Source organism: Mastigoproctus giganteus, chromosome 2 (genome assembly GCF_048544385.1).
Source record: "Mastigoproctus giganteus isolate SK-2022 chromosome 2, ASM4854438v1, whole genome shotgun sequence".
Taxonomy (NCBI): Eukaryota; Metazoa; Arthropoda; class Arachnida; order Uropygi; family Thelyphonidae; genus Mastigoproctus; species Mastigoproctus giganteus.
The window spans coordinates 165,084,033-165,111,209 of NC_143576.1; the positions used below are offsets into that span (position 1 = coordinate 165,084,033).

The window sequence follows — 27,177 nt, forward strand, 5'->3', positions numbered from 1 at the left end:
CATGCAGGTTACTAAGTACCAGTGATGTACCTAGGTACGGGTGAACTGGGTGGCCACCCACAAATGTAGGGGGCCCAAATTCCAATGATATTTTAATTTTTTTAAATATAAAAAAATGGTTGTTTCTTAATATAATACTTTAATTATACAAAAAAAATTCAATATTGCAGTAAATTTATTTATTTTATAATCATCAGATTTTAAAATAAATTAATTTTTACATATTTTTATTAATTTAACTTAGTTTTTAATGTAACAATCTACTTTTAATGCACATTTAATGCAGATTCACATTTAAAATGTTCCCTTTTTTTTTTTTTTTTTTTTTATGTAAAACCCCAACACGAGAGGTATTAGAACCTATAGTACTTAGTACTGTGCTTGGGTTGGAGGTTGAGAAGACGAAAGAAGATATTTGTTGACATTGGACTTGAACTTCTGTAGAATGTAATTTTCAGGAAATACATACAAAGGAAGGTTGTTCTAGAAAATGGCAGTTGAATGAATAAACAAGGAAGATGAAAAGTTGGTTCTGTGAGTTTGAAGTTGGACAGTAAATGGATGTTGGCTGGTGGCTGCACGTGTTCGGACTGTTTTGAAAGAGAGAGAGAGAGCGGGAATTATAGAAGCGAATTCAGAAGAACAGTGCCCATGGAAGTATCTGTAGAAAAAGGCAGGCAGCAGAAACAGTACATCTATGAGACAGTGAGTGGAGAGACTCTGTTAGAGAGGAGTCATTAATTAACCTATCTGCCCTCTTCTAAATGGAATCTAGAAGCCTGCGAGAGGTTTTGGAGGCACAGCCCCAGATGTGGGAACAATATTCCATGGTAGGGCGGAATATTGAGAGTCATCTACCACCTAGTGCACTCGCTTTGCTCTGGATGTAACATTATCAGTTAAGAGTTATTACAACTGTATCAAGGAATAGGCCAGAAGAAAATATGCAAATCTGCAGTCTGAAATAAAAGATTTGTTAACAGAAATTACAGTAGAGTCCCGATTATCCGAGCTAATGTGGACTAAGAACAGTCGGATATGGTCAAACTCAGTTAACATGGAAGAGTTTTGTATACTGATCTTGCGACAATGTTCCCCCTCTCCTCTAGGATCTCCCTCATTCTTGCTATTAAGGAAGTACTTGTACATACATATGTACTATAAGAAAAAGAATATATGTACATGTATGTATGTAATTACATTAGCATTAGTAGAGGCATTTGATGCAAGAAAGCAAGCTTATGCAGAATCAGCCAAAAAAAAAAAAAAGAAAAGAAAAGAAAATAAATAAATAAAAAATAAAATAAAAAAATAACCACTTCCACTTCACCCTCTGTTTGTTTGAAATACCTGTCCAGCTGAGCCTAAAACTTATTTAGGCTATCAACTTCCACGACAAGAGATGGAAGTCTGTTCCACCAACCAACCACCCGCTGGCTAAAGGCAAATTTCCGCACGTATATCCTATATCTGTCTTTCCTCAATTTGAATTTATGCCCTCTCAGGTGATTATTCTGAGCAAGAGGAAGAATCCCATCAGCATTGAGCATGCTCAAACCATTCAATGCTTTATACACCTCTATCAGATCACCTCGCTGGTGCCTAGTCTCCAGACACTGTAATTTGCAAAACTTAAGCCTTCCTTCTTAAGCCTTTCTTCGTAACACAATTACATACTGTAATTGTGTTTATGGCAAAGGTAAAGAAAGCCTACACAACAAGTACAGCAAATTTCAGAGTGGTTTACCGGTGGAACTAGTTTCCAGTGACAGCATTTGTATTGTTGCTCGCTTGGTAAACAGACGATGAGTGTTATCAGTCAGAAGTAGAAATTGAATCCCATGGGTGCTTACACCCCACCCAAAGTGGAGGGGATAACCTGACCTTTTTTCTATAGAACATGGGTGGACTAGAGGATAATTTGTTTATTATTACTGTATTTTTATTTTGTAATATATATTTTTTTATTTTTAAAGGCACGCGTGCGTGCAGAACATATTTTACAATGCCAGAACTTTCCACTTGACTCCGTTCCTGATTCAATTAGTTTAAAATAATTATTGCACTTAAAACAGTACAGTTTCGGTCTTCTTAATTTAGATTTCATCAAAAAATCAAGGAAGTTGAAACAAAGTTTCATTTTTTCCCACAAATTTCTTCCAACTTTAAAAGATTCATTACTAATATTATCTATATGCCGTTCATTCTGAAACTAATTATGCACCGTTCTTTATTCATTAATACATGTCATAATGTCAATCAATGACTAAACCGATGTTATCACCTTTTCTGATCATGCACAAATCAGTACATCATTTGTCATGCCTACCTGTCAATCAATATATCATTCTCGACTTCTATTACAGATCGATAACATCTACCATCTGTTTACTGAGCAAGCAACACTACAAGTGCGGTACAGCAAAGTACGGTATACTGTACAGCCAGGCCTCGCATAATGCGAGTTTGTTTAGTGCATTTTTCAGTTACTGCTATTTGAAAAAAATTATATCACTTTTCACTTTACACAATGCAAATTTCTGGTTAACACGATCTTTTTTTTTTTTTTTTATGCGATAGCTGAAAAAGATTTGAATCGCACGTTAAGCTTACCACGCATCGGACGGACAATAAACAAACGTTTGCCTGCTGCCCGCCTCAGTGTGTTCCATCAACCATCGGAAGAAGATGTGTTATTTTTTTGTCTCCCACTAATAAAGTCAATGCAGACTTGCATTTAAAAATTCAAATTTTTAAATGAGCCAGATGAAAATGTTACCACAAAGGAGATAACGGTAAAAGAACTAGATGAAATCTTTCGTATCGCAGAGAACCTCAAACAAAAGGTTTGAAATTAAATTTTTTAATATAATGATCAATTTAGCTATCGTTAGCTTACAAGAAAGGTTTGATCAGATGAATGAAATATCCACAGCTTTTCAACTTATTCTAAAATTAGAAAACTTCATGAATTTATTTGAAAGTGCAATAGAAACGAAATGTCAACACCTTGAAGGAATTCTCAGTGGCGAAGATGGGAGCAGTGACATCAATGTCAAACAGTTATGTCAAGAAATTCAATATTTGCACATGTTTTAAAAGGAAAACATATTGGTTGCTTAGAATTATTGACATTTATTCAAGAAAAAAGCTTAGTTCAATTATATCCCAACATCACCATTTCTCTTCAGATATTATTGACATTTCCAGTTATGGCTGCATCTGGAGAGAGGAGTTTTTCAAGACTCAAAATGATTAAAACATATTCATGAGCAACAATTGGCCAAGAAAGAATTATGTTAATAAAACAAGATGTACTAAAATATATAAAAACATCAGACATTATAGAAAAATTCATATCAAGTAAATATCATAAGGCATGTGTGAAAAGTTTATATAAATAATGTACTAGTCTTTCAAGTTTAGATAAATAATTATCATTTGAATAATTTTTTGGTGTTTCCATTTTTTTTCCCTTTAATTTTTGCAAAGGGACCCAAGATGAATATTTTACCCACAGTCAAGAGAAGTCTAGGTCTGACACTGCTAAGTACTATAGGTTCTAATACCTTTTGTCTGGCTCAACATCTGCTACTTTCCATATGTCCCCCAATACTCTTTCCAAGTATAGATTGGATACCTCTGAGTGATCCTTATAGTAGCGACCATTATCCATTAATCTGCAAAATTCAAACATCCTGTTCATACCCAACAGAAAAGTCCAATTAAATGGAAATTTTCAAAGGCTAACTGGGCAAAATACAGATCGTACATCTCATTTGACAACGATATCATTCAGACTGATTCTATCAATAGCGTTACTGAGCACATCACGACTCAAATCCTGGTAGCTGCATCAGTCACCATACCTCAATATCAAGCAAGAAATAGACGAAAAATAAATTACTGGTGGAATGAAGATTGCAATAATGCAAAAAAAGAGAAAAACAAAGCATGGAATCTTTTCCGCAAAAATCCTACCACCCTCAATTTTATTAACTATAAACGGCTCAGAGCTAAAGCTCGCTACATCAGGCACAAAGCAAAAAAAGAAACTTGGATTAAATTCGCCTCATCAGTTAATAAAAATACCGATATCAGATTAATCTGGAGAAAAATAAAACGTTTAAACAATAAATTTCCACCTCTATCCACCCCTCTACTAAATTGGAATGGACAAGAACTCTCTAATCCCACAGATATATCAAATGCACTGGGAATTGTATTTTCTCTGTTGTCTTCTTGTAATGCTTATGATCAATCATTCCAAAAACGTAAAACAGTTGCAGAGAGAGATCCAAACTGAATTACACTGACAATTCTGCTTTATCTTATAATCAGCCATTTACCATGTTTGAGCTACAGCAAGTTCTTACCAACTCAAGAAACAGTGCTGCTGGCCCTGATGGGTTATATTATGTAATGCTCTGAAATCTGGACCAAAGATCACTCTTTTCGCTGCTCATATTTTATAATCGAATTTTTTCTGAACATACCTTCCCCAGCTCCTGGAGTCATTCTTATGTAATATCGATTGCAAAACCCGGTAAAGATCATTCGGTTCCTCAAAATTACAGACCGATATCACTCACCAGCTGTCTCAGCAAAACTCTTGAGAAAATGATACATCGCCGTCTCACCTGGTTCCTCGAGTCTCAAAACTTGGATTCCGGAAAAACCGATCTTCATTGGATCTTATGATCAAAGCCGAGACAAATATCAGAAATGCTTTCATCAAAAAGGAACATCTCGTCATGATCTGTCTTGACGTTGAGAAAGCCTTTGACACTATGTGGCGTTTTGGAATCTTAAAGGATCTACATTCTCTTGGCCTGAGAGGTAATTTATCATATTTTATCCAAAATTTTCTTCAACGGAGATCCTTTCAAGTTCGTTATCGGGGAACCCTCTCTAAAATCTTTATCCAAGAAGAAGGAATTCCACAAGGATCTGTTCTCAGCGCTACCTTGTTTGCAATGAGAATAAATCATATAATTGAACTCATTGCGAAAACTCTGGATTCATACCTATTCGCAGATGATCTCTCGATTTCCTGTCATTCCCAAAACATGCATTACATTGAACGTCAACTTCAAATATCAATGAATCGCATCCTGACATGGATGACACAAAATGGTTATAGACTATCCAGCCAGAAATCTACTGCCATACACTTCTGCTCCAGACGAAATATGCATCCTGAACCTGAGCTACACTTGAATAACCATCCTCTTCCCATAGCTAACTGTACTCGTCTACTAGGATTGTTCTTTGACAATAAGTTAAATTTCCAAAAGCACATTGAACATCTCCGCACTACTTGTCAAAAAAAACTGAACATACTTAGAGTTTTATCAGTCACAACATGGGGAGCAGATCGCCAAAGCCTGCTACATTTATATAGATCCATAATCAGATCTCGACTGGACTACGGTGCCCCTGTCTTCGATTCTGCTAGGGAGGGCGCTTTATCTCGCCTCAATCCTATTCAACATTCAGCTCTCAGAACAGCACTAGGTGCGTTCAGAACATCTCCAGTGCAAAGTTTGTATGTTGAAGCTCATGAACCTCCCCTAAATATCAGGAGAAAGATGCTGCTGCTGAATTATGCAACCAAGGTCCAAAGCCAGATGACCCATCCTAATTGGTCAATACTCTACAATCCACAGTTTATGACCTTCTATAGAAACAAACCACAGACAGTTCGGCCTGCTGGTATTAGGCTAAAACAGCTAGCAGAAGATTGGGATATACACTTCAATAAAATCTTACAAGATCCTATAGATCCTGATCCTCCAGGTCTGTGATCATGCCATCTTGCGACAATTATTTCTACCAGTGGGGTAAACACTCTCTATCAGATATTAACATCCAACAGCTCCACATAGCGCATACCCAACGTTATCCTGACTTCGCTAAAATTTATACAGATGGATCGAAGTCTGAGAGTGGATCAGGCGCAGCAGTAGTACTCCCTGATACTATCATTTCTGTATCTCTCCCAACAGAGTGCAGTAGTTACACGACTGAATTATATGCCATAAAGCTTGCTATAGAAAGTATTTTCCATATGTCAATTCAAAAGAGCTTAATTTACACAGACTCGCAGAGTTCCTTATTAGCCTTGCAAAACAACTCCCCGTCTCTATTAAAGCTCATTAGAACAGAGTTGATACGTCTGAGAGAGTGCCAACAAAAGGTTATTTTCTGCTGGATACCTGGCCATACTGGAATACCAGGAAATGAAATTGCGGATGATGCTGCCAAACATCCATCGAGAGCAGCCCCAACAAATTCCTTAGTTCACAGATTATAAAATGAAGATCCGAAGTACATGTAAAGGTCGATGGACTCTACAATGGCAAGCACAAATTCATAATAAACTTTTTCAAATTAAACCTGTACCAAAATTATGGGCTTCTAGCCTCATTGCAAACAGACAAGAAGAAGTAATCCTAACCAGAGCCAGAATCGGTCATACTCATTTAACTCATTTGTTCCTCCTGTCAGGGAATGACCCTCCTCAGTGTAATCATTGTCATACACCACTTACAGTCAAACAAATACTTCTAGAATGTGCTCTGTATCATAATGTTCGACTAGTGTCATTCAGTTCTCTAGCAAGCTTAACGGTACCTTTGTCACTTAGCCATATCATAGGCAAAAAATCAAACATCGCAGAATTCTTCTCCTTCCTAAAACGAATAGGACTATATAGCCGTTTCTAATTGTTTCTACATGAACCAAACAGGCAGTATGAACCACTTTTCTAAGTGCAATATGGCCTAAGAAGCCATTGCACTTAAAACCCCATAAACAACAACAATACCTTTTGTGTTTGGATTTTCATTAAAAAAAGTGAACAATAAATGTGAGATTATTATGCTAAAAAAAAATTTTAGCATTTCAACCTGCTGGGACCATTTGACTAGCAAACTGGAGTTCTCAGCAATTATTTTTTAAGGAAAATCACCTCCTATTAGAAAAATGACTGGAGAAAGTGAAGATTCAAAGGGTTCCTAGTGATTAGTGGAAATGGGAGATTGATAGATGAATGCAACAGAGTGGGTTAGAGAGATTTTGAGCAAAGAAGAGTGTGTGTGTGTGTGTGTGTTATGGGGGTTTAACGGCACATAAGCTGCTGTGGCTATAATGTACCTATTCATAGGAAAATGCTAAAAACAAAATTTAGGCATAACCACTTGGTTTTGTTTACAGAGATATTTTGATAGAAGGTGCTCTTAGTCAACTAAAAGAATTTAGAACATTAGGATTTAAACTGTGTATGGATAAAGCTTTAGACATTGCAAATGTCTAAAGATGAGTTGGAAGTACCGTCAGTATTACCAGAAGTGTGAGAAAAAAGCGCGAGTTTACCTATTAAACTTCATCAGATGAACCTTCTATTGATCCAACCAAAAGGTTTGAAATTAAATTTTTTAATATAATGATCGATTACTTTCAGATAAGAGAAAAACTCGTTGATGTTTGCATCATCTCCAAAAATATGCTGCAATACCCTGGGGGGTTCACATCTGGTGAGTATGGGCTTGGCACACCCAGGTTCCTGAGCTGGATATCATCATTCTTCTCTTTCTTGCTTTCTTGGTGATTTCCTTCTACTTACTTCTGACTCTCTCTCTCTCTCTCTCTCGGGGTAACTTGGGAATTTTTTTTTGGCTGGTGCAGCATAAGCCTCGGGCTTCCTTGCACCATATAGCTAATAATAATAATAATAATGCCATTGGTTCTCATAGATTTCTCAAGGAAAACAGGACGGATGTTCTGTCCTGTTAATGTTTGACTGTTAAATTTTCTGAACGGTATGGACGCTGAGGAGGATCTTCGCCTGTGAGTAGATGGAGGTGAGTCAGATATGTATGTCCAATTTGTGCCAGTGCATGTACCGCTTCTTCTCTTCACACTGTTTTGGTGCTAGGGTGCCAACACTTTGGATCGTGTTTAAACTGGTAGAGTTTATTATTGGTTTGGGTGTGCCATAGTTCTTTCCACTGCACAAGACATGCTGTTTGCATGATACAAAGGGTACTAGGAAAGTTTTGCAATATGACGCAACAATGAATCACAGGAAGCTGCTTGTTGCTGCATGTTGAGACATGTTCAAACGTGCATAGTAGCCGCTGCGCCAAGTCGATGGGCTCAGTTATTCATTAGTAGTGAGAGTGTAAAGTGCTTGCGATGGCATCGTGGTCACGAAATGAGATAAGGACAGTTTTGCGGTATAATTTCGTGCGTGGTTTAACCATAGACCAGTGCTTAGAAGAAATGACTCTTGCACTAGATGATGATTGTCCACATCGTACAACGATATTCAGGTGGTATAGAGAATTCCAAAGGGGAAATTTCACTCTGGAGGATTCTGAGAGGCCGGGAAGGCCACGAATGTCAGTTACGGAGGAAAACGTTACTGCTGTGAGGAAAATGCTTGATGAAAACAGGCGAGTGACCTACCAACAGATAGAGGATACTTTGGGCCTAAATGCACCAGCAATTCGTTTGATTCTGCAAGATCATTTGCACGTGAAGAAACTTTGTTCTCTCTGGGTGCTGCATCAACTGACTGAAGAGCAGATGACACGACGTGTGACTTGGTGCCGGGAGATGTTAAAAAAGTTTGATAAGGGACAATCTCGGTATGTGAACAACATCGTGACAGGTGACGAGACTTGGCTGTACTATTACGATCTGCCGACCAAGGCTCAAAACAAAGTTTGGGTCTTTGATGATGACGACACACCCGTAATTGTCAGAAAATCCCGATCTGTAAAGAAGAAAATAATAGCTGTATTTTTCAAATCGAGTGGAATTGTGGAACGTGTCGTTTTGGACACGCAGAAGACAGTCACAGCTAAGTGGTATACTGAACAATGCCTGCCTAAAGTCATTGGATCTATGAAGAACCTGCAGCCAAAGTCAAGAATGGACACCTGGTACCTCCATCACGAAAATGCTCCAGCTCACCGCGCCAAAGCCTGCACCGAATATTTGACCACGACAGGACTGAAACTTCTCGAAACCCTACAGTCCAGACCTTGCTCCCTGCGACTTTGCACTGTTCCCGCATGTGAAAATGAAGCTAAAAGGGAGGCGGTTTTCCAGTGATGAGGACCTTCTACGCGCTTGGGACAACGAGTGTGCTTTACTCCCTAGTGAAACTTGGCAGAACTGGTTTAAAGATTGGTTTCGGAGGATGGAGAGGTGTATTGAATGTAGAGGAAATTACTTTGAAAAAATTAAATAAACAAAGCTGTATTGCAAAACTTTCCTAGTACCCTTTGTATGACTGTAGTCAGAGGCTGGAACTGGAATGGAGGTTAAATCAAAAGTTGATGGATTTTTAGCATTTTGATCATCAAGTTCATTCCCCTTTATCCCCAAATGTGCTGGGATCCAGCAAAAGGTCACTGATTGATGACATTCTTCGATTTGTAACAGGAATCTTCTGATTTGATTTAACACAGGGTGAACCTTGTAGGAGGAGTTTTGCTGTAATTGAGATGAGAGAGTCTGTGTATACTATGTATGTTAGAGATGGGTAGAGATTCAGGTTGTCTAAATCTAATTTTATTGCATGAAGTTCTGCAGAGAAGCTGCTATACTCAGGTAGAAGGACAGCTGAAATAAGAGTACAGGGGAAATACTGCTGCTGCTCCAATGGCTGAATGTGATTTGGAGCTACCAGTATATATTGGCAAAAAATCAGCGTATTTCTGAATCTGGATTGCATGGAGTTGTTTCACATTGAGAGTCGGTAGATGATTCTTTAAGCACTTGTGAAGATAAGTATCGAAAGATAACTGAGGAGGGGGGGGAGTCCAAGGCGGTTGGGAGTAATTCATTAATTGTTGCCTGTTGAAAAAAGGAACATTTCAACTCTGCATTAATTCAATAAGGCGTAGGCCTGCCGGTCTTATTTTACTGGGTTTATTTCTGAAGAGGTTTTGTAGTGGTGAATTAAAGAGGTATGGCTCAATAGGATGCTGACAGCAACTTTGTATTTGGGCTGCATACTTAAGTAGTAGTGCTTTCCTGTGAAGGCAAAGAGGGGGCTCATGGGTTTCAATATATAAACTATGGGTAGGAGATGTCCTGAAAGCACCATGGGCAATCCACAATGCACTATGCTGTATAAGTTTCAGCCAGTGTAGTATACTCTTTCAGGCAGAATCATAGATTGAAGCACCATCCAAATGGGATCTGATCAATGCTCTATATAGGAGCAGCAAAGATGTATGATCTGCTTCCCAAGACAGGGCAGTTAAAGCTTTTAGCATGTTCAGCTTTTTTAGACAGGTAGTACACACAAATTTAATGTGCTCAAAGAAATTTAACTTCCTGTCAAGAATTAATCCCCAGAATCTGACATTGTTAGTCACTGGAATTATAGAGTTTGACATCTGAAGTTCAGGATCTGTATGTAATTTATGTTGATTGCAAAAGTGAATTGCAATGGTTTTTTGCTGTGACAGACAAGAGCCATTGCACTGCCCACCTTTGGACTTTATTCAGGGATTTCTGCAATTGCCGTTCAATGGATCTCACATTCTGAGAATGGCAAGAGAGAGAGAGAGAGAGAGAGAGAGAGAGAGAGAGAGAGAGAGAGAGAGAGAGAGAGAGAGAGAGAGAGAGAAGAGAGTGAGAGAGAGAGAGATTGTCAGTGTAAAGGTAGGTTTGAACAGTATTTGGAAGTTCTTTTGTGATTGAATCAATTCTAAGGGCAAAAAGGGTTGCACTCAGCAGTACAGACCCTTGTGATACTCCCTGTAAAAATGTCATAGAAAGCAAATTGTGGTATCGAACGATTCTGGAGGAAGTTCCTGATGAACAGAGGCAGGTTGCCTCATAAACCAAGAGCATGGAGGTCACTGAGAACGCCATGATGCCAGGTAGTGTCAAATGCCTTCTCTATGTCTAGGGAAACCATAACAAGATGTTCATTTTTTATAAAGGCATTAAGAATGCAGATTCAGCTTTGATCATATCATGAGATCTAAGGAGGACCTGTTCTGGCGAAATCCATGCTGATTATTACTCAGAAGATGTTGTGTTTCTATGATCCAAACAAGTTGATTATGGATTATTATTTCAAGTAACTTATTGAGGGAAATTGGTCTGTAACTGTAGGGACTGGTAGAATCTTTTCCAGGTTTAAAAAAGGCCAGAACTGTGGCACGGTGCCAAGAGGTGGGGTAAAGGTTTTCAAGAAAGATTCGGTTACAGAAGACCAGCAGTATTTTTAAATTTTTTTCTTCAAGATGTAACATGGTATAATATATTCCATCTGGCCCAGAGGCACTGTTGCATGTTGTTTTGATAGCATGTAGAAGTTCAGAATATTGAAGTGGCTAATTATATGGATGGAGTACAGAGGTTCAAAAGTTGATGGTTCACTGTTCAAACATGGTCTTAATTTTCTGGAAATCCAGAGAGTAAGTTGATGCCACTGAAACTTGGGCAAAGCTTGTGTCCAAGGCATTTGCAATGTCCTTAGGAGCAGAGAGCTCTTGCCCATTCCATGAAAGAACTAGAGAAGGAGGGATGGTTGGAAATTCACTGGAAATCTGCCTAACTTTCTTTCATTTTAATCTCGAATTAGTGTTTTTGTTTATGGTAGAGGTGAACCAAATCCAGAAATTCTTCTTGGCTTGTCTTTGTGTGAGACGTGCTGTTGCCCTTAGCTTTTTATAGTTAATAAGATTAACTGTGGCTGGAGATCTATGTAAAGAATTCCATGCTTTATTTTTTAACTTTTGTTTTTGTGCATTCTTCATTCCACCAATAGTTATGGTGCCATGGAGAATGGGGATTCGACAATGGAATTGAGCATTTAGCTGCAGATAATAGGTGAAGCCACAGATTATATCTGTGACTTCATCTATTGGCTGTGTTTGTATAAATTTCTCATCCAGACTGATAGCTGATTGAAATTTGACCCAGTTGGCTTGAGAGACGTATTGACTACGAGAAAGCCTTCGATTCAGTAGACCACGACCGCCTAATTGACCAACTGAGAAAACTTGGGCTTGAAAACAATGATATCAACTTTATTACAACTCTCTACTGGAATCAAACAGCCCGGCTTCGCTATGACAACGATCTGACAGACCCAATTCCAATAAAAAAAGGCGTCCGGCAAGGCTGTCCATTATCTCCCATTCTTTTTAACATCTATTCGGAAATGATCTTCGACCAAACACTGGCTGACAAGAACATCGGCATAAAAGTTAACGGACACTACATCAATAACTTAAGATATGCCGATGACACAGCACTAATAGCGGATTCAGAACAAGATTTACAGACCATCTTGAACGAAGTGGACATAGAAAGCCAAGCATGGGGGCTACGAATCAACAAAAAGAAAACAAAGGTGATGAAGGTCAGCAGGACTGCAAGCAAAATCACGATCAAACTAAACAACGAAAAATTAGAGCAAATACACCGCTTCAAGTATCTCGGAGTGCTCATTGATGACCAGCTGAACCATGAGGCCGAAATCAAAAGCAGAATTGAACAAGCCAGGCAGGCATTCACCAAATGGAGAACCCTCCTCACCGACAGAAGCTTGAACATCGTGCTCAAATTACGCACATTGAAATGCTACATCTGGCCAATACTGCTCTACGGTGTAGAAACCTGGACTCTAACATCAGCCACTACAAAAAAGCTCCAGGCCTTCGAAATGTGGCTCTACCGAAGAATGCTGAAAATTCCGTGGACAGCCAAGATAACCAACGCACAGGTCCTGCAGGACATGCACACGGAACGGGACCTGCTCAAAACCATCATCAGCAGGAAATGCAAATACCTAGGTCACATCGCTAGGAACCAACAAAAATATCACCTACTACCACTCATCCTGGAGGGAAAGATCGAAGGCAAGAAACGCCCAGGCAGACCGAAAATGGCATGGCTAGATAACATCAACACCTGGCTTCACATGACAACAGCACAAATTCTACACGCAGCGCTAGACAGAGAACAATATCAAAACGAAGTCGCAAACGCCATTCGGCAGCATTAAAGAAGAAGAAGAAGAAGGCTTGAGAGAATTTCCACTTCCTACAGGGTTGTGATAATGGTGGTTGGGTAGTGAGCAGCTCACAAACGAATGGAAAATGGTCACTTCCCATGGAATCATCCAGAACAGACCATTCCATGATTGGAAACAGAATCAGGGAGCATATTGATAGATCAATTGCAGAAGTTTGTCCAGTTGATAACTGTATGGGAGTGGGTGCACCAGTATTAAGAACAGTAAGGTTTTGCTTATCCAGAAAGGTTTCAATTAGTCGACCATGTCTATCTAATTTAGTCGATCCCCATAAGGGGTGGTGGCCCCTTATGGGGATTGACATTGAAATCCCCCAAGAGACAGACAGGGGAAGGTAACTGCATTAGAAGATTTTCAAGATCTTGGTAAGAGAAGGTATAACTTGGTGGGAGATAGATTGATACTAGTGTTAATGCAATCTGGGCTATCAAACGTATGGCAACAACTTCAATTTCAGTTTGCAAAACAATTTGTTTGGTTGGGATCTTTGTACTGACCAAAATGGCCATGTCCCCACGGGCTGCATTTGAAGTATTACAATCGATAGAATAGTTCTTTATGTTGGTAGAAATTTGGGTCTTTAGGTAGGTTTCTTGTAGACAGAAACCAACTGGAGAGTAGCAGTTAATTAAGACTTGAATATCATTAAGGTTGATATGATATCCTCTACAATTCCATTGTAAAATGTAAGGCATTACGGGTGTTTAGTAAAAGCTGTATCTGACTGTTTCTTTAATGTGGCTGGCTTATGGCTTTGGTTTGTCTTTTTTTGAGAAGAATGTCCATATCTTCTTCTGCATATATTTCTAGGATTAGGTCTTCTTGTCTGGATAAGTCAATTGTATCCATAGACATTTCTTGGATATTCTTTTTTGAATTTGAGCTTCGATTATTCAATGTAGAAGCAATCATTGGAGGAGGAGAAGGAGATGTAGCTGGTACTGTAAGTGCAGTATTACTTGCCTGGTTCAACTGTTTAGGGATATTGGGCTGTTGCTTAGAGAGAACAGTCCGAGCCCAGTCAGAGTTTGAAGTGTTTGAAGGGACTGTAACATCAGTTTGGGTGGCCACTGATAGATATTTTTGCGCAATACTGGCATATGTATGTTTATTCATACTAGGAGCAATTAATTTCCTTGCTTCTTGAAAGCTTACTTTATTTTCAATCTTATATTTCACGATTTTCTTTTCAGTTTTCCATATGTCATGTCTTTACTTTACAGTTGGGGCAGGTCACTTCTTTTGCCGAGCAATCACTTTGGGTGTAGTCTGAGCATTAGCATGGGCACATGATGCAAGAAAGCAAGCTTATATAGCATCAGCCAAAAAAAACTCTTATTTCACCCATCCCCTTGCTCCAAATGTTTGTCAAGTTATGCCATGAATCTATTTAAGCTATCAACTTCTACAAGGACAGATGGAAGTTTGTTCCAGCAATCAACCACCCGCTGGCTAAAGGCAAACTTCCACACATCTATCCTACAACTGTCTTTCCTCAATTTGAATTTATGCCCTCTCAGGTGATTATGTGGGTCTAAGGATTATGTTTGTCCACAATTAGGACAAACTTGGTTGCCTCTGCATGCCGTTTGAGAGTGGCCATATTTTTGGCACTTAAAATGTCTAAATGGATTAGGAATGTATGGTCTAATGCGGCAAAGTAGATAGCCTGCTTTTATCGACGATGGTAGAGTTGGCATGAAGGTTAGAATAATATTCCTTGTAGGTGTGAGTGTACTTTCTCTTTTAACCATAATTCTTTTCACAGAAATTACATTTTGATCTTGAAGCTCTTGAGTTATCTCCTCCTCCGTGACATTCAATAGATCCAGCTGGATATAACACCCTTAGATGTATTTAGGGTTGCATGAGGAGAAACCTTTACTAGAATTCTAGCAAAGTTTGTAAGCATTTTAGCAGTTTTTCTGAATGTTTAAGGTTCATTGTTTCCACAAGTAGGTCCCCTGATTGCAGTCTCTTGACTGTCTTAGGAGATCCTGCCAGACTTTCCAGGTGTTTCTGGGAGACAGCTTACTGAGAGATTGATCTGCAAGTAACTGCATTATGAGGAATGCAGGAAAGTCTGGCACTAAGGAAGTGGTTTTCAACCTCTTGGGTTGTGATGTGTCTGGTTCAATATCTAACTCTGGCTGAGAGCTTGTCGGCTCTAGAGGCAGAAACACATTTTGATCCATATTTGTTCCTTTTTGCCCATGGCAGATTAGCTGTTCTGCCAAGGTTTCCGGCCCCACCACTGGGAGGCAGGAGCAGTGCCTTGTGTGACCAAGCATAAAGTAGTAAGTGTTACAATATAATAGCGTAGTTTAATTTAATTTATTATGGTACTCACCTTTTTATAATCTGCATTGATGTTGGAATAAAATGGATGATAATTTTAAATTTAAGTTAGTGTGAATAAGTTAGGATTTAAAAACAGGATTAAAATATGCGCAAGGAAGTAGAAGTGCACGTCTTCGTGCTTGGTTGTCAATGTTGAAATTGAAAACAATTGAAGTTATATAGTTGGAAACAGAAGGCCAATAGCCATAACAAGTGGCTTTCATTTTAGACGTCTTCAGTTGGCAATGGTAGAATGAGAGTAAACGCGTGTATTTAAGAAGACTAAGTTCCCTTGATGCTCCTGGATACACGTGGGAATCTCAGGTGCATGAGATTCCAGACCAGTGCTATGTTATAGGGTAGTTTGGAATTTAATACTTGGAGAGTGGAATGGTGGCGAAACCATTCTATAACTAGGGCTTCATATTGGAGGTCCAATATGAAGCCCTAGTTATAGAATGGTTTCGCCACCATTGGACCTCTAATATGAAGCCCTAGTTATAGAATGGTTTCGCCACCATTCCACTCTCCAAGTATTAAATTCCAAACTACCCTATAACATAGCACTGGTCTGGAATCTCATGCACCTGAGATTCCCACGTGTATCCAGGAGCATCAAGGGAACTTAGTCTTCTTAAATACACGCGTTTACTCTCATTCTACCATTGCCAACTGAAGACGTCTAAAATGAAAGCCACTTGTTATGGCTATTGGCCTTCTGTTTCCAACTATATAACTTCAATTGTTTTAAATTTCAACATTGACAACCAAGGACGAAGATGTGCACTTCTGCTTCCTTGCGCATATTTTAATTCTGTTTTTAAATCCTAACTTATTCATGCTAACTTAAATTTAAAATTATCATCCATTTTATTCCAACATCAATGCAGATTATAAAAAGGTGAGTACCATAATAAATTAAATTAAGCTACGCTATTATATTGTGTCAGTTATAAATGGTACTTCAAGAGATCTACAATTTTCGAATTGAAGTAGTAAATGTTAGTAATAGAAGTCAAAAAAATAAAGAAAGATGGTTTTTCTTTCTTGCTCTGTATAAATACTTTTGTAACAGGAGCTGTTATTAAATAAATAAATTTCTTAAGGATAGGAACTTAAACGAACTATAAATCACTTTTAAATAATCATACTTTAAGCACAGAGAAAATGCACAATCACTTGGCACTCGAGGCCAGCAGAGAAGATTGAAAAGAGGCAATTCCAAATTACTAAGTTTTGGACAGGGAATATCAAAGTGGGCATATGCATAAGTACTACTTTTGAAGAGAAAGGAATTGTGTGAGATAAGCAGTGGTTGAATCAACTGGTAACTGTGATTGTGTCAGAAAAAGAAGTTAGGCTTGTTAGACTGTAAATGGACATCATTAAGATTGGAACTGATGTATTCAGTAGTAAAGAAAAGGTGGGGAGACATGTTGTATGAAATAATTAAAGTTCTGGATATGCTGTACACATGGCAAGAATATACCCAACTTCTCAATGTAACATGACTTCACAACACCCTCTGCATACACCATATTCGGTCTCCCGTTACTCATATACAGCAGATCAGAAGCACTGAGACTATACACTAGCTGATTCGGATGCCTCCTGTAGAGAGGTACTAAAAGGTTCGGTCCGGTGGATATCTAGTGGCTGTCCTCTAACACCATTTTACAGCTTATACCCTCAAAATGTAAGGAAGACTGGAACTCGCCATACTGCTTATCGAAAGCTCAAAGAAATCAACCATACTGCATGATTTGCTCTGGACTCTAAACATGGGTTTAAATCTATATACCAATTTAGTCTGGAGACCAAGCACTTCAATTCTCCAATAAGCAAGGTAGGTGGTATTGCACTGGTTGATGAGAGTCATCTACCACCTAGTATTGCCTGGTAATGCAGAGGGGCAGCATTCATCTGTGTGGTGTGGATGCCACACTTTTATCGTTGTTTAGGTTCGTTCACACCAAGGTGGCCACCTCCCACATACTAGGTGCCATATTTTAGGACTTCCACATGAAAATGAATAATTCAGATAAATAAAAACATAAATAAAGGCATATACTGAAACCAAAAAATGTACTGAAAGAATGTAATTCTAATGAATAATACTTACTTCTGCATCATAATCAGCCAAAACCCAAGGAAAAACAGGATACTGCATAAGATCATTATAGGAGCGACCAGCTAAGGTGTTCAAATGCATGAGATATTGGAAGTTGCTTATTTCACCCCGCTATTAAAAAATGGGCAAACAAACTGATATTAATGGTAAGGATAAGAATAACAACACAATGTTAATGATAATCAAGTAATAGCAAAATAGTCGCAACTGTACCTTGATTAACTCATAAAAAAAAAAAGCTCAAAGAAATACATCTATAAAAATTACACTGACCAACAGATAACTAAATAAATTTTGTAAAAACTAAAATTTGATAGAATATGGTTCTATGTAATGAGATGATATAAATGCAAGAGACTCCCCTCAGCTCAAACCAGTAAAAGTTTGCATGAACATGGATATTTACATTGTTCATTACTTAGAATATAGACATTTCAAGTTTTATGCATTACTTTTAGGCAAAATTAAGAAATTGAGGATTTCGTGAATAATAACCTTTAATTAAAATAACATTTTATTTCCCTTTTAAATCACAACAAACTGTGGTCCATATTTCTTCCTATAAAGTAATTAATATAAAATATATGTACCCAACACAGGGCAATAAGGATAAAAATAAGTAAGTTTTGTTAATTATGTTGATCAACAAATTTTCTTTGTTCTACAAGAATGGAGCCTAAATGAACTGATTTATACTAATTCTGATATTCTGATTAAATCAGATTAATAAAATGAAATTTCAGGTAATTTCATTTTATGATACTTAATTCTTATTAAGATACATGAATTTGTTGTTACAAGATCAAGATAAATTATAATATATTTGAACTAAAATACAATATTTTCTCCAAAATGGCATTTAACAAATGCAAAACTGAAAAGTATTTACCTATTCAGTTGATGAAGATATAGGAACAATACATTTTTGATACTTATGTAAATTTTTTGTGTATGAGAACAACAAATTGTGAACTGTCTTTCTATTTACAAATTAAAGATAGTAGGTTACTGGAAGTTTCACTTAAGGAAAGTTGACACAGGTTTACTGATAAGGGAAGGTGGTGATTATTATGGGATGTCACTTGCCTTAGTAGTGATTATCATTCTTTATATCTTGGTTAAGACAGTCTCCTTGTTTGTCACTTAATGCTCATAAATTTTCTGGAAAAAACTTCGGATGTAAACGAAGAAAAGGAAAATTAAAAGGCATGCCACAGATCACTTTTTCAATTAGTTTCTAGATTTCCATCTTTCTGCTGCCTAAAAAAAATTCTTAGAAAACATTCATAAATGATATATTTGAGCTAAATTCCAGGCTGTAATGTAGGATCAACATTACTGGGTTTTCTTTAAACTTATGATCATGAAAAAGAATCACATTGACCCATTTAATATCAATGGTTGAAGCACTGTTTATTATCCTGCTCAGATTGCTGACAAACTGAATAGGTGGTTTACATCTATATTCACAGATGAGGAATTATTTAGGGAAGGAAGTGCCAGATGTTCATCAAAACTCTAACAGGGAACTAAATGATTTTGCGATAACTGACAGGAAAGTGGAACATAAACTATTGAAGTTGTTTGTTATTTGGTTTTTAGGAGCATTAGCAACTAAGGCCATATTGCTCCGGGATATGCGGTGATCATTCCCTTGACCTTTCCGCATCCTCCGTATTTGGTGCTATTGAAGTTAAATATAAAAAAGGGGTGGACGGGGTCTATCGGTCTATCCAGTCTCGGGTGGATGGGGTCTATCCAATTATATTAAGGACGGCTGCAAAGGAAGTAACCAAACTGTTAGCCATAATTATAAGGGGAATAAGAGAATCTATGGATTCAGGGAAGTTCTCTATGGACTGGAGATGTGCAAATGCATCCCCAATTTACAAAGGGGGGATCAAAAGGTGACATGTAATTACAGACCTGTTAGCCTACCTTCTTTTTCAGGAAAAATAAATGGAGTCAATGCAGGCCCATCTAGATAGGAATGCAGTTATACTGCAGTCATGCCACAGAGTTGATGAAGGGCAATCTCATCTGACCAATTTGATTGGATACTACAATGTAGTAACTAAGGAAGTGAATGAAAAAATATATTTGTACCATATATTTAGTTTCAGAAAAGCTTTTGATACTGATGCATATAAAATAGTGCTATAGATAAAGGGATGGCTAAGTGGTAGAAGACAGAGAGTAGTAATCAATGGAAACCACTCTTTGTGGACTAAAGTTATTAATGGAAATCCCCAGGCAGGGAACTCCGCTAATTCAGTGCTGGGCTAATTGTTGTTTTCTATATTATTAATGATACTCATGAAGGTATATCAGGATTAATGTCTAAGTTTGCAGAAGATACAAAGGTTAGTAGGGTTGTTATTGTTATTTGGTTTTTAGGAGCATTAGCAACTAAGGCCATATTGCTCTGGGGATATATGGTGGTCATTTCTGAGATTTCCGCATCCTCCGTATTTGGTGGTCACAGGCTCGAACCCCGGTCTAATCAAGAAGCGTGTGCTACGCACTGCTGCTCCTGCCCACCTGGCTATAGAGGCGCTGGTTAGTAGGGTAGTTAATGACAGTAATCAAGGTATGCTAGTGTAACAAGATTTGGAAAATTAGGTAGATGGGTTGGGAAATGGCAATTAAAGTATAACACTGACAAATGCAAGGCACTGCATGCAGGTAGTAGTAGTAATCATAGATAAACAGACCCACTGTGTAGTACAACTCAGGGTGACTGGAAAATGAAAAGACTTGGGGAATTAAATGCACAGTCAGACATGCCATTCTCTGAGCAGTGTAGACAAGTGTGATAGGGCACCTAGCATGGGAGTTTTGTTAACGATATACAGAAATTTTGCTAGCAGAAGTAAGGAGGTGATTATCCCATTATATAAGCCAATGGTCAGGTTGTATCTTGAGTACTGCATAATACTGCCATGGGGGATGTCTTTGTGTGTGCGTGATGCAAGGAGTGTATCGATATCAGGAAACAACTCAGCGTTCTTGTGGGCCTATATGAGAGCTTGAAGGACAGGGTGGATGCCCTCGAAGGAACTAAATTGAGGGGCCCATCAAGCTCTCAGCTGCCCACATCAACGCCAGAGCTTGCACTTGGGCATCACGTTGTTGTTGTTGTTTGTTGGATTTATTGGTGCAAGGGCTACTAAGGCCATAATGCACCTATTTCAATCTTATTTGATACATGATTGTTATATTAAATAAAAGGATTCAGATCAGGTGATATTTGTTTATCAATTTGAGGAAGGTAAAAACATCATTAATATCTTGTCGGTCTCCGAGAATCTGTTGTAAGGTAAGTTTATTAGAAGAATATAGATGTGAAGAGAAAGCTGTTTTTCGTTCTCTCAGATATAATGGGCATTCAATGATCAAGTGGTTTACTGTGAGTTGAGTTTGACAGTTGCAGCATCGTGGAGGGTCATCCTGAGTGAGTAAATAACTATGAGTTAGGTGAGTATGTCCTATTCGAATTCTAGCAAGCACTACTTCTTCCTTTCTATTGCCTCTTAGGCTTGATAACCACTTCTTGTGATCCTTTTTAATCTGAAAAAGCTTATTGCTCTTTTCTCCCTGCCAAATGGATAGCCATTTTTTTCTAACATTGGTATGTATGATGCATTTTAAATCTGTGTAAGGTATCTGCATGTCTGATTTTATGTGACTGGCGTTCTTGGCTGCAAGATCCGCTTGTTCGTTTCCTCTGATTCCAGAGTGCCCAGGTATCCAACAGAAAATTACTTTTTGCCTGTTTGCAAGAAGCTGCGCTAACTTGGTTTGAATTTGTTGTAGAAACGGATGACTGGAAAGAAATTTACACTGAATAGCAGATACAGCACTTAAGGAATCGGTGTAGATAATAGTTTGAGGATATAATGACTGTTTTACATTGTCTAGAGCCATCAGGATAGCATACAGTTCTGCAGTGTAAATACTATACTCCAAAGGGAGCTGCTGGGATATTGTATTGTTTGGTAGAACTGCAGCTGCTCCAACTTTATTATCTGTCTTGGAACCGTCAGTGTAAATTTGGATAAAACTAGAGAACTGAAAAGAGTGAGTTGCATGGATCTGCTGAATACTGAAATTTGGAAGTGCATTCTTTCCCCATTGTTGGAAAGGTTGGTCAACATTGGCCAAGGGTATTTGCCATGGTGGCATAGCCGTGCTAATATCTTGAATTATGTCATTCATATTTAGTTCGCTGCACGTAGTTATGCTTTGTAATCTAATGCCACATGGTTTATTCTGCAAAGGTTTATTTTGGTACAAATTATGCCATTTTGGGGTGAATAAATACTGTTTTATAGGATGATATGGGAAACTTCTGATTTTTGCTGCATAACTTAATAACAGAGCTTGCCGTCGAAGAAATAGGGGTGGTTCATGTGCTTCCGTATAGAGACTCTGAACTGGCGATGTACGAAAAGCTCCCAGTGCAATTCGGAGGGCATTGTGATGTACTGGGTCGAGCCATTTTAATACACTTTCTCTGGCTGAGGCATATGCAGGTGACCCATAGTCTAGTTTGGATCTTATGAGCGACCGGTATAAGTGCAGCAGCATGTACCGATCTGCACCCCATGACGTAGCGGAAATTGCCCTGAGGAGATTCAGCTTCTTTAGACAGGTTGTACGAATGTGTTTAATATGCTCTAAGAAACTAAGTTTTTTATCCAGAATTAGTCCAAGAAAGCTAATACTCTGTTGAAAAGAAATTGGATGAGAATCAAGATGTAAATCGGGATCTGGATGAAAATTCCGTTTACGGCAAAAATGAATTGCTGTTGTTTTTTGTTTTGAAAGTCTGTATCCATTATTTTTGGCCCACTGAACAAGCTTGTTAATTGTACCTTGAAGCTGCCTTTCAATGAAACGCATGTTTTGTGAGTGGCTTGAGATCGCCAGATCGTCAGCATACAGATAAGTTTCAACTGTGTCGGGAATAACTTTTGTAATGGAATTAATCCTGAGAGAGAAGAGTGTGGCACTAAGCACAGAACCTTGAGGGACCCCCTCTTCTTGCACAAAAGTTTGTGAGAGAGCAGAGTGAAATCGTACCTGAAAGGTCCTATTGCTCAAATAGTTCTGGATAAATTTTGGAAGATAACCACGAATACCGGATTCATAGAGATCGTGAAGAATTCCATACCGCCAGGTTGTCAAGACTTATCATCACTAGGTGTTCATTCCTGAGAAATGCATTTCGGATATTTCCTTCAGCTTTGACCATAAGGTCAAGTGTTGATCTAGTTCTTCGAAATCCATATTGATTTTGACTTAGAATGCATTCAGTCTCTAGGAACCATGTCAATCTGGCATTAATTATTTTTTCTAATGCTTTTCCTATACAACTAGTTAACGCTATCGGTCGGTAATTTACTGGATCTGAATGGTCCTTTCCTGGTTTTGGGAAAGCTAGTACGATAGAATGACGCCAACTGGTAGGGTAGTAGTCCTCGCCAAAGATTCTATTATACAGTTTTAGCAGAGCAGAAAGGGATTCTTCACTCAAGTGATATATCATGGCATAGTACACTCCATCAGGGCCAGCAGCACTATTTTTGGATCTTGCAAGTGCGCTACGTAACTCTGCCATGGTAAGGGGTACATTATATGGATGCTGTCGTGAAGTACTGAAATTGAGATTATGTTTTTCTGCTTGTATTTTATGTGCCGGGAAACTTGGCTCAAATGCGGTTACAGCGGAGATTTTTTCAAAGGTTTCACCTAATGTATTAGAAATATCGGGAGGATTGCAGATTTCTTTGCCTTTTAGATATATTATCGGAGTGGTTATAGGTGGATATTTTCCATTAATTCTTCGAACTTTATTCCAAACAGTTCTGTTATTTGTGGTCCTGTTTATAGAGGAGGCATATTTAGACCATGTCTCTTTTTTGCTTATTCGTTGTATGTGACGAGATTTAGCTCTAGCTTTCTTGAACTGTATGAGGTTAGCTGTGGTTGGGTATTTACGAAATAAGTTCCAGTATCTATTCTTTTCTTTTTTCGCATTGCTACAGGCTTCATTCCACCATATTTTTGGGTGGGAGCGAGTTTTCATGAATGATCTGGGTATACTGGTTTCTGCAGCTGCTATCATTTGTTGAGTTATGTAAGTTACGGCAGAGTCAATGGTGAGGGTCTCGATAGTCTGAATATCTAGATGTGCCAGCTCTTGATATTTCTTCCAGTTAGCTTTGTCGAATTTCCAAACAGTTTTTATCTCAGTTTGAGGAGGAGAGTTAGCCGATAGTGTGCATATTACTGGAAAGTGGTCACTATTTCGCAGGTTATCAGTGACCGTCCAATCAACCAGAGGAAGGAGGTTTGGCGAGCATATTGAAAGATCAATTGCAGAAGTTGACCTTGAGGAAAGATGCACGTACGTACGTATGAGTCCCATTGTTTAATAATGTTAAGTTGTGCCTTTCAAGAAATTTTTCAATTAACTGACCTCTCTTATCAAGGTGCGAGGAACCCAATAGGGGGTGATGCCCATTCCAGTCACCCAAGATACAGAAAGGTGGTGGCAGCTGAGTAACTAAATCATTCAAATCTGCTAGACAGTTTGGCGAAAGGTATATAGAAACAACTGTTACCGCTATCTTAACCATAACTCTAGCAGCAATTGCTTCTAAAGTTGGACTGGTCTCAAAGGAGTTCTGGAGTTTACTAGCAATGCTACACCTCCTTGTGCTGTATTAGAGTCGTTCCTATCCTTTCTAAGCATTATATGATGTTTTATGCTCATAGTTATTTTAGGGGTCAAGTTTGTTTCCTGTAGACAAAGAACAGCAGGCTTATATTCGGTAAGGGGGAAAGGGTTATGCTATTAGTTAAGAAACACATAAAAACCAAAGAAGTGAAGCCAGTCAACATCGCTGGACGGTGCAGTGTCGAGTCAGTTTGGTGTGACATAAGCATTGGGAGATCAAAATTGAGAGTAGGAGTGTGCTATAGGCCTAATGACTCTGATGAGTATAATAAGAAACTGTACAGGAAAATAGAGTGGGCCAGTAAATCAGAGTCTTATTTCAATTTCCCAGATATTGACTGGAATTTGTGGGTTGGTCACTCACACGCTAGCAAGGCTTTTGTGGATTTATTGGATGACTGTTTTCTACATCGGCATGTTCGGGAGGCAACTAGAGGGAGTAATACTCTTGATTTGATTATCAATAGTGATTCTTCATGCATTAAGAATCTGCAGATAAATGAACCACTAGTGGCAGTGATCACAGTGTGCTGAAGTGGGATTTACTCAAAGAGGTAACCACCATTAGGGGTAAAGGGAAGGGTTATTGCTTCCGTAAAGGCGACTACAATGGACTGAGACAGTATTTAAATTCTATACAGTGGGACCAACTGATGATGTTACCAACAGCAAATTCAAAATGGGAAGCATTCAAAGAATTAATCTTGGAAGCTACTAGGCTTTACATACCAACTAAGAAATATTGTTCAAGGTTTAGGCCAAAATGGATGTCAGATGAACTAATGAGGCATATGGCAGAGAGGAAAAATGCATGGGATACTTACAAATTAACACATGACACAGAAGCCTATGATAGATACAAGTTGATATGCAACCAAGTTACAAAGGAGGTTAGGCAGGCGAAGGCAGATTACGAGAAATACTTGGCAAGGGATGCAAAGAAAAACAGCAAAGAGTTCTTTACTTATGTAAACTCTAGAAGGAAGGGGATGAATCAGATTGGTCCACTTGATATTGATGGGTCAACTGTTGATGACCCTGCTCAGGTAGCTAACAAACTAAATGAATATTTTGCATCGACATTCACACATGAGGAGTTATTCAGCGAGGGGAATGCCAGGGGTGTATTCAACTCTAGCAGTAAGCTACAGAATCTTGAAATAACTGGGAGTAAAGTGGAGGAGAAACTGTTGAAGATAAACACAAGAAAGGCACCTGGGGTGGATGGGATCTATCCAGTTATATTAAAGGAGGCAGCAAAGGAAGTAAGCAAACCCTTAGCCATAATTATGAGAGCTTCCTTGGACTCAGGGGAGGTACCCATAGACTGAAAATGTGCAAATGTGACCCCAATTCACAAAGGAGGATCAAAGACTGACACAAGTAATTATAGACCTGTGAGCTTAACTTCTGTTCCAGGAAAATTAATGGAGGCACTGGTTAAAGAAGCACTGCAGGATCATTTAGACAAGACTTCAGTTATAGCTCGGACACAGCATGGTTTTGTTAAGGGGAAGTCTTGCCTGACTAATTTGATTGGATATTATGATGCAGTCACAAAAGAACTGGAATAGCTTTGATATTATATACTTGGATCTTAGAAAGGCTTTTGATACTGTTGCACATGGAAGACTGCTACACAAATTGGAGCAGTGTGACATTGGAGGCAAATTGCTGCTATGGATAAAGGGGTGGTTGAGGGGGGAGAAGACAGAGAGTGGTAATCAATGGACACTGCTCACCGTGGACTAATGTTATTAGTGGAGTCCCTCAGGGCTCAGTGTTGGGTCCATTATTGTTTTCTGTATTTATAAATGATATTGATGATGGTATATCCAGCTTAATGTCCAAGTTTGCAGACGATACAAAGGTTGGCAGGGTTGTCAAGGACACTACTGATACTATGCTGCTGCAACAGGATCTGGAAAGGTTGAGCAGATGGGCTGAGAGGTGGCAAATGAAGTTTAACATTGACAAATGTAAAGTACTACACATGGGAAACAGCAACCCCAGAGCAACGTATCAACTCTGTGGTACTACACTGACAGTGGTAGAGAATGAAAGGGACTTGGGGGTGGTTGTGCAGGCAGATATGAAGTTCTCTGAGCAGTGCAGACAGGCTGCAAGAGTAGCTCATGGAGTATTGTCAATGATATACAGGAATTTTTCCAACAGGGATAAGGAGGTGATTATTCCCTTGTATAAGGCAATGGTCAGACCACACCTAGAGTACTGTATACAGGTCTGGAGCCCTCATTTCAAGAAGGATGTAGAGCTGCTGGAACGAGTACAGAGAAGGGCAACAAGATTAGTGAATGGAACGAAGGGGTGCTCTTATGAAGAAAGGCTTAAGTTTTGCAAATTACAGTGTCTGGAGACTAGGCACCAGCGAGGTGATCTGATAGAGGTGTATAAAGCCTTGAATGGTTTGAGCATGCTCAATGCTGATGGGATTCTTCCTCTAGCTCAGAATAATCACCTGAGAGGGCATAAATTCAAATTGAGGAAAGACAGATGTAGGATAGACGTGCGGAAATTTGCCTTTAGCCAGCGGGTGGTTGGTTGGTGGAATAGACTTCCATCCCTTGTAGTGGAGGTTGATAGCCTAAATAAGTTTAAGGCTCAACTGGACAGGTATTTTGAACGAACAGAGGGGTGAAGTGGAAGTGGGTTTTTTTTTTTTTTTTTTTTTTGGCTGATGCTGCATAAGCTTGCTTTCTTGCATCAAATGCCTCTACTAATGCTAATGCTAAATAATGGGCTGGAGGCCTTATTTTAGGAAGGATGTAGATTTGCTGGAATGGGTGCAGAGAAGTGCAATGAGATTGGCGAGGGAGAGAGAAAAAAAACAGTGCTTTTATCAAGAAATTCTTCAATATTAGTACA

The 27,177-nt window shown here is 38.7% G+C and overlaps 1 protein-coding gene across 3 annotated transcripts in view; it reads right to left on the minus strand.

The window, feature by feature from the left end:
• bchs (WD repeat and FYVE domain containing 3 bchs) overlaps positions 1-27,177 on the minus strand; it is a 1,877,108-nt gene that overhangs the window by 383,536 nt on the left and 1,466,395 nt on the right. For all 3 annotated transcript variants that reach the window (XM_090389621.1, XM_090389619.1, XM_090389620.1), the window contains exon 56: positions 17,538-17,657. In XM_090389621.1, the coding sequence (XP_090245747.1) occupies positions 17,538-17,657 (120 nt within the window). The remainder of the gene's footprint in view (positions 1-17,537; positions 17,658-27,177) is intronic.